We start from the raw sequence: 8678 nt of genomic DNA, 5'->3' as shown, positions 1-8678 counted from the left end.
CAGTGGGGCTGGTGGCACAGAGTTGTGCCCCCCACTCAAAGCTTACATGTTGTTTATGCTTTTAATCTTGCTCTTTTTGCCACACACAAGAGCAAGATTACAGGCACTGCTGTGCTGCAGTTCAGGTAGGTCCCTAGCAAATGAGTCCCTAACTTTCATTACATGATGGGTGAAAGACCTTCTTTTTGTTAATTTTAAACCTACTACCTGCTAGTTTCCTTTCTTGACCCCTTCTTCTTGTATCGAGATACTAAAAAGTCAATCCCAACTTACTTTCTCAACTCCATTTTGTACTTCAGAAACCCTCATCACGGCCCCCCACAAGCCTCTCTTTTGTAAACTGGCCAGACCCAGCCTCTTCGGTCTCGCTCCTCACATGGAAGCGCTCCCCACAGGCCACCACCACTGCTTGGTGCTGCCCTTCTCTGGCCCCTGGCTCTAGTTCCTCTCTCTCCTTCTGTGAGGCGAGGGGCCCAGAACTGCAAGCACCTACACTGGACGCTTTCAAGAAACATTTGGGTGTCTATCTTGCTAGGATCCTTTGACCCTGGCTGACTTCCTGCCCCTTGGGATGATCTCATGAGGTCCCTTCCAGCCCAAACGTCTATGAAATTTATGAAAACTGGGCACAGCAGCATTCAAGGTGTGGATGCACCACGGATTTATAAAGGAGGAGGATGACACTTGAGCACAAGTCTCCTCTGAACGATCCCCAACGCCTTGTCTGCCTTTCTGAGGGCTGTTATCACCAGTGCCCTGCCCACGATGCCTCTTCCCTCTCCTTGTGGTAACAGCTAAGGTGGGGCCCACCACACTGTCGCTTCAACTGCAGGAAATCTGCAGATTCCTGGCAGAGGCGCGACCTGTGATGACCAACTACAAAACAGTTCCAGCAGCGTCCCCCCGCGCCCGCCCTCAACCCTGCCCTCTACCCGGCTGCTGCAGAGCGCGGGCACCGCCCACCCCCGCCGCCTCCTGGCTCCGCCTCCTGGCTCCGCCCCCTGCCGGCGCCCCATTGGCTGTTAGCCCCTGCTCAACAGAGTGCGAGTCCACCCGCCCCCCGCCTGGCCACGCCCCTAGTCGCGCCTCCAAGGCACCGCGGCGTTCTGTCTCCATGACAACACCAGCTCGGCGCGTCCTGACGAGGCTGGAGGCGGGTAAATGCGCGGATTCTCCGGGCCGCGGTTAGGGTGGGGGAGGAGGGCACCTGCGCGCGACCCCCGGGCCGGTTTGGATTGCCCCGCACCCCCCCAGCGGCTGTCCGCGCTGCTGGTACGAAGCAAAGCGCCCCCTGTATTGGAGGAGGCCGCTTTCAACGTTCCGCGCATGCGCGGAGCGTGCCCTGCCGCGTGTGCGCAGTGACACCTTCCCTGCCAGGGGCATGCGCGGGAGGTGGAGCTTTACTGCACATGCGCAGCGGCCGCCTGTTGGGCGACGGTTGGGTGTTGGTCCAGTTGTGGGGGCGGTAGGGAGTACAGGCTAGCCCTCATTTAGATTTTAGTCTTATTAATTTTAAAACCAAGTCGATTACTATAATTGTATTAATACTCAGAGGGCAGGAGCTCATCTGAGCCTGTGACAGAAGTATTAGCACGTCGTCTGCACACAGCAGGAGTTGGTGTTCGTTACTTCTGCCTCAAAGACTGTCGTATGCCCTTGCTCCTGACAGCTGCGGCCAGTGGTTCCAGTGCTGCACCCGGTAGAAGGGGGATAACGGGCAACTGTGTCAAGTTGCCCATTGTCACTGCAAGGGAAATGGTCAGATAAGTGTTACTGAGTCAAACAGTTGAAATGGGATTTGTGTATCACAGCTATATCCACCTTATGAATTCTTTACCAAATCCCGTCTTTTGTAAAACCAAAAAAAGGTGCTTCTAGGAAACACAATCAAAGCCTTCTCTACGTTAGGTGCTAAGAGAGCCATAGGGGCTTTGCAATTTTGTACTTATGCTACTATAGAATTTGCCTTATGTATGTTGTCTGAATCGTGACTTCTTTGATCATGTCCACTCTGCGCTCCCTTCTTGCCCCTCATGACAGACCCCCCCACCACTTGGTAGGGATGCTGTCAGAGGTTCCAGTGATATTCCCCGTTTCTCCAGCTCTGCAGAAATCTCTGCTGCCTTCAGAAATGCCATGAAGTGATTTCCTTTTCCTGCCCGTCTTGGTGTGAACCAGAGCGCCTAGTCCTGGCCACACAGGATGAGAGAGATTTCTCCTGTCAGATGACAGCAGGATGTCTGATTCAGTCTTGCCCTGTGCTCCCCATCCCCTCCAGAGCCCTTCCCTTCTTGTTGGGACCTGGGATGGGAGGGAAAGGGGTGTTGGTTGCACATGCCTTCGAGGTTTGTGGCCTATGGTGCAGGGCAGATTACTAGCAGTGGACCATGGCGGTAAAAGGTTGCCAGCCCTGTAATCCATTTTCATCTTAAATAGACTGTGTGTGGGGTTCAGAGATTTTTTTTCCCCAAAATAAGAACATTTTTCTCCCAGTGAATTAATCAGAATACTTACTACATAATAATAAAGGGCAGTGTGTTGGTCCCTGGTCAGTGTCTGCTCCAAGCAACTGAAAATGGAAAGCAGGAGAATGAAAGAATGGAAAAAAAAAGAATAATGAAGAGAGGCAGGCAAAATTGTTTTATATGCTACGTTTGTATATTTTCCCTTTTGCATTCTGTTTTTCATACAATTTCTTTCCGCTGGGAAATACTCTTGTTGCTTGTGTGCCACTCCACTGTAAATCACCTCTGCTGCCTAGTCAAGCTGTTAGTAAACACTTGGAAGGCTGAGAGGTCTTGCAGAAAACATGTAGTCTCAGTAAAGGTTGAGGTGGGACAAAGAGATGATGAAAGACGCATCTGTCGTGTATTATGATGAAACCTTTTACTGTGCTGTTTGTCTAGAATGGCTCACGCTCAGGCTGAAAGTGTCATTAAGAACATTATCCGTGAAATAGGACAAGAATGTGCCATCAAAGGACAAACTGTGCCTGAAACCTTGGTGGCTTTCATGGTAAGAGCAAAATGAGTATTTTAGCCATGCATTAATCTGTTAGTGTTATTCGGATCATGTTACCATCCCTCTGAGATTAGTGATATTTTCAATGAGCAGGTACAAAGATTCAGCAATTGAGCATATCGCTCTTAAATTTTATACTTGTGTGTCTATAGTTAGTCATCTAGATTTGCTTTTTAGACGATCCTGCAAAGATTTAAATTTTACTTGCTGTAACACCCCCTGTGTCTCTGAGACTACTTGCAATGAGTGAAGTTAAGCAAAGGACTTAAAATTCCTTGGCCTTAATGCTCAGAAAAAGAGAGCTTGAAGTGACGTTGTGTTGTAGTTGAGAGCGTCACTGATTCGATATATTTATAAAGGAGTTCTTGTGAAATGCTTATTCTGGGCATAGGACTCTATAGTGCACAATGGCACTAATTACTGTAAACAGTTATAAGCACGTGTGAAGTCACTCTTGTTTAGTCTCATTGATCTACGGCAGCAGAGTTTTGCAGCTGTGGGCTGGGGCAACCTGGCTCATGTCTGAGGCAAGTCATTGTCCCAACCTGGCTGCTGCCACCACCACCATTGCTTTTCCTTGTCCCTGCTTCTCCCTGCCCTCTAACGTCGCATGGTAACTAGGGATGTAAATATTGTTTACAGATTATCCATTTACCCTCCTCTAAGTATACTGGTTAAACAGCTAACTGATAACATACACCTAGTCCTGGCAAAGGGGTGTGGAGCCCCTGGCTGGAACATGCCATGCCATGCCACACCCTGAAGTGAGGGAGAGACCACAGCCATCTGCCCAGAGCAACACAGGGAGTCAGGGGCTGTGCACACACCCACTGAAGACACAGCTGCTGCCGGGAGCTGCTCCCGAGGGCCTTTGTTGGCAGGGAGGAGATGGCAACAAGCCCCACCAGGCAACATAGCCCATGTGAAGCTGCAGGCAGCAGCAGCATAAAAGGGGCTTTCCCAGCCCACTGCAGCTGGTGGCACACTGGGAGGGAGGGAGCAGGCCTGTTATCTCTCTCAAGCTACCTTCCCCCATGCTATAGGCAACTGGTGCCTCCTGAGTCTGGGGGGGGACCAGATCACTGACTGGCGTGGGGGGTGAAGAGCCAAGCTAGTGGGGGGGATGGGGTGAAGAGCGAAGCCAGTGGGGAAACCAGAAGGGCGCTTCCGGTTTTGCGGCTGGTGCTTCCAGGGGGTGCATGGCCTATTTCAGGGGGTGCTCGTGCACCTCCTACATTTTGCCAGTGCCCCACACCTATGAACCAGCAGCTAATTGCTTAATTGAGTCATTAGGCCGCCTGCTGTTTTGCTCTTTAACCTCATAGACTAGCCCCCTCCCTATCCCTCTTCCCGGTCCTCTCTCCCTCCTGCCTGCCCTGCTACTTTCCTGTTCCTGGGGTGCTGCACCGCTTCTCTTCCCCACCTGATTGTGCCCTGGACTAAATGTTAACCAGTAATGCATTACTAGTATAAGTATACTTTTCATTTAAACATTTAACCTTTCACACCCGTAGGGGCGACATGGGCACAGTTCCCCACTGCCTGGTCCCAGTGTAGCTCCTCACTGCCTAGTTCTGGGACAGGAGTTGGGTAAAGTGCCCTGCTGCTGCCAAAGCCCCCTGGCTCTACAGCTCCATATGATGCCAACCCCTGAACTACGACCTTCTGGGATACAGTTAAGTTGCTGATTCCCAAAGGGTGTGCTAGGGTACTCTAGTGTGCCATTGAGACTGGTAAAAGGTGCTGCCAAATCCCTGCTGCTGCCGGATTCCCTTGCGTTAGGTAAATGTTATCCTCTCCCATCTGGCATCCTATGCCTGCCCCAGCTACTCTAGTGGTGTCTGCAGCTGCTTCTCTGGAGATTCTTGCTGCTGCTGCTGCTTTTCTTTCACCTCTCCCGACCCTCAGATAGCCCCTTTGTGCCTCCCACCTGTGCTCACAGGAGTACCTTTGCTGTTTACAGGCAGGTGGGTGGATGCACAGACAGACCCATGCTTTTCAGCCTGGCTCATCCCTTCCACTCCTCCCATGATCCAGAGGCCAGCAGGAGGCCATGGAGGTGGCTGTCAGTATAAGACTGCAGAAGTAGCCTCAGGGGCTGTCCTTGCCCCCTGAGGTAAAGACTTGGGGTCTGGAGAAGGCAGACAGTGGAAAGAGTAGGGCACAGCAGGATGAAGTCCTGCCTTTCTGTCCTTAAGTGACATCAACTAGATTAGAGCTTCTGAACTTTTTTAGCCTCAAGGCCTACTCCATATCTTTTCTGAATTTAGATTTAGCTCAGTGATTTTCAGCTGAGGTGCCATGAAATTCAGAAAAGTTAAGGGGAGGGGGCACTAAAGCTAAAAAGAATGAGAATCACTGGTATTTTTTGCTTAAAGAAAGATGTATTTGGTGTCATTTTTAACAGTACATCTCAGCACTCGTATGATTTCCAAAGTTTGGGAAACACTAAGTTAAGTTCTTTCTCATATATGGCAGGGATTAGAGTTGGGTAACTGTAGGACCTAGCCCATAAACTATAGGGAAGAGTAAAGTAATAATAACAATAATTTACAACAATTGTATCCTTTTTAATCAAAGGCAGAATGACACAAGTTGGTGGTCTGATATCTAAGAGTAACAAAGAAGTTAAAGTATTAGATAAAAAAAACCTTTGATAAATTATGAATTAGCTGCTTTATCCAATATCTTTTGCTAACTGGTAGGTGAAAGCTGTTGTTTTGGATCCAGAGAATGACTTCAATGTGGATCGAACCCTCACAAAGAATGATGTGCAAAAATTGATTAAGGTAATTGTGAAAATTCTTGAAAAACTCAGCAATATTGCACACAATGGAGGGCATCTGCCTGTCTGTAGTAACAAAATATACTGCCATTACCTTCCATAAGCTCTTACATAAAATTATTCAAAACAACCAGTATTGTTGGGAAGTCTAAACACTCTAACTGCTGGCTAAAATGTTCTGTTGTCTAACTTCAGATTAATTCCAGAGATCTAAAATAGAATGACTAGAAATGTATTTATGTACAGTAAAAGCTGTGTTAACTGGCATTTTACTAACCGGAATACTCTGTTAACTAGAATTTCCAATATCCCCCACTACAAATCCTCACTTTAGCAACTGGAATCTTTGCTGAGAATGTCCAGCATGCACATCAAGTATTTCTTTTGTTTACATTAGTTAGTGGTGCTGTGCAGGGCAGGGTGGGCTGCCACTGCATGGTGGCGCTGGGGCAGCACTGCGCTGTTCCCGGCAGGGGTGGCCAGGCTGTGCTCCTGTCTTCCTTGATAGGTATAACTCAAGTATCTGGAATTTTTAGATAACTGGCACCCCTCTTACCCCACTCATGCCGGATAACAAAGCTTTTACTGTATATATTTATTAGGTTGATATGCTGCCATCACCAAAAAAGGCTTACGCCTTAGAACTTACACTGTTATAAAGTCAGATAAAAATATCTGCCTATAAAAATATCTACCACTCTGTCCCACCTTGTGTCAGATAAAAGTATTAAAATCTAATAATATGTAATAGAATAAACTCTTCAAACAATGCCTGAAAACCTAATCCCACCCACAAATAAAAAGTTCTTACAGCACTTTTGGAAGATGACTAGTCTCAGGCTCTGGAGGACCACAATGGGGAAGATAATTCTGGAGCTGAGTGACTACTGAGCATGACTTCTTACATTTTCACCAAACCAACTTGGTGCCTTGATGATATTTGCAGGAGGTTGTTCTCAGCTGACATTAGGGATCACGATGGAATGCAAAGGAAAAGGCGGTCCCTTAGGCATGTGGGGTACGGAAGATTCATAGGCTTCTAGGTCAAAACCAAGACTTGGAATTGGCAGCCCCAAAACCAACACTTGTGAATTGGTAGCCCCTTGAATACGTTTAAGTAATCTAGCCCTGAGGTTAGGAAATCATGGACAACGGTGGCCAAATCTAAATCTGAGAAAGGGGTTGCAGCTTGCACCAGATGGAGTTGATGGTAGGTACTCCTAGCCACCATCACAGCCTGAAAATCCCAAAAACCTGAAACTTGATCAATTTCCTAAAAGGCCTTTTTGTTCTGAGGTATAAATTATTTTCAAAATTTGTGCAATATTTTATTCTTGTGGTTCTGTAGGTGAGGAATGGCTGTTTCATTCCCTAGTGTGCCAGTTGGCAGGAGAATTTGTGGAGGAGAATTAACTTGTTCCTTTTGAAATAGTAATGTTGCTGTTGATGTTTTATGAATTTGCTAAGTGGTTGGAAAAGATTCACTTATGTCTCTCTTCTTAGCTCTGTATCGATAGACTGCTTGACACAACAAATCCATCCTTGGATACCATTAAGATGCAAGTCTTCTTTGATATGAATTACATAAACAGAGGTAATTTTAATTTGTACAAATATTAAATATATGTGAGATGATAAAATGCTATCTAGGTGTATTATTTAACATGTATTTTATATTTATTTGTACTGGAGTATTAAACGCACTTATCAGAATCTAAAGGGGAAGGATGCTGTAGAAGAGGAGGTTAGATGAACACCTTGCTGGGGTCGTTTGACCCCAGTACTCTTTCCTGCCATGGCAGGGGGTCGGACTAGATGATCTGCTCAGGTCCCTTCCGACCCTAGAAGCTATGAAACTAAGAACATAAACATAAATTTGGATAGGTCTGTTATGCTATGCAGGGTTATAGCATGCATGCAACAAGGAGGATGTATAATGGGGTCAGAAGTCAGAGTACAAGGGGCGGGCGTGTGCAGCCAGATTGGGGTGGAAGCAGTGACAAGGGCTATGGGGAATTTTAGGATGGCTGCAGCCCCCCCATAACCCCTGCTCCACTGTGCTCTGCAGGGCAGGTGGAGCCAGGGCTATGCTCCAGGCGGCAAGCCCCCACAGCTGGGCTGTGCTCGGCAGGGCAGGCGGAGTCAGGGCTGGGCTCCAGGCTGGGGCTAGCCACCTGGAGCGCAGCCCTGGCTCTACCTGCTGCGTGGAGCGCAGCCCGGTGGCTGGGGCTAGCCTTCCAGAGCGCACCCCAGCCCAGCCCGCCCTGCCCCATGCAGATCTGGGGACACACGCCTGCTCCCATGTCCTCCCATACTGGTGGTGAGAGCCGCCAGAAGAGCCACCGGAAGAGCAGTTCCCGGACCAGCGGCATGCAGTGGCAGGAGTCCCCCTCCCTGATTCCTGTGGTACCCCAGCTGGGCAGCTTGTCCTAGCCCCAATCCCTCCCTTGTTGTGGAGGTGTTGATCTGCCTCCCCCCATGCCCATTCCCTTCCCCCTTTGCCTATCACAACAGACTTACCAGCTGGAGGCAGCTGTGTCCACCGTTGTCAAGAACTGCTGCCTGTATAGTCTATGGATGAATCTCCGAATCAATTTGGACTGTCGCAGGGCATTGAAATGCCCTGCTCCTAGAAGAAGGACAGGTGCCGGTTGCCGGGGCAACTGCAGTTGGTCAGCTGACCAGAAGGGGGCAGGGCCTGGCCTATATAAACAAGCCAGGCTGAGGCCAGAGTCAGTTCCCCTCTGGCAGCTGAGGAAGTAGGAGCTCTGTTGAAGCGGGCAGAGGAGAGAAGCCCGATGACCTGAGCAGCTTCCGTTGGGAGGAGACCATGTGGAGGAAGCCCTGATAGGGATTTTGGGAGGAGAAACTA

The 8678-nt window shown here is 48.7% G+C and overlaps 1 protein-coding gene across 2 annotated transcripts in view; it reads left to right on the top strand.

Moving 5' to 3' along the window:
- Positions 1-1058: 1058 nt before the first annotated feature.
- CFAP206 (cilia and flagella associated protein 206) overlaps positions 1059-8678 on the top strand; it is a 38732-nt gene continuing 31112 nt past the window's right edge. The window contains exons 1-4 of one of the 2 annotated variants that reach the window (XM_019520373.1): positions 1059-1157; positions 2907-3015; positions 5727-5810; positions 7310-7400. In XM_019520373.1, the coding sequence (XP_019375918.1) occupies positions 2908-3015; positions 5727-5810; positions 7310-7400 (283 nt within the window). In that variant the 5' untranslated portion in view covers positions 1059-1157; position 2907. Of the gene's footprint in view, positions 1158-1465; positions 1759-2906; positions 3016-5726; positions 5811-7309; positions 7401-8678 lie in introns of those variants that run through there. The other variant, XM_019520374.1, reaches the window with a different exon arrangement.

The sequence above is a fragment of the Gavialis gangeticus genome, unplaced genomic scaffold (assembly GCF_001723915.1).
Source record: "Gavialis gangeticus isolate Ggan-Ray unplaced genomic scaffold, GavGan_comp1, whole genome shotgun sequence".
NCBI lineage: Eukaryota > Metazoa > Chordata > Crocodylia > Gavialidae > Gavialis > Gavialis gangeticus.
This window is presented reverse-complemented; position numbering and strand designations above follow the sequence as displayed.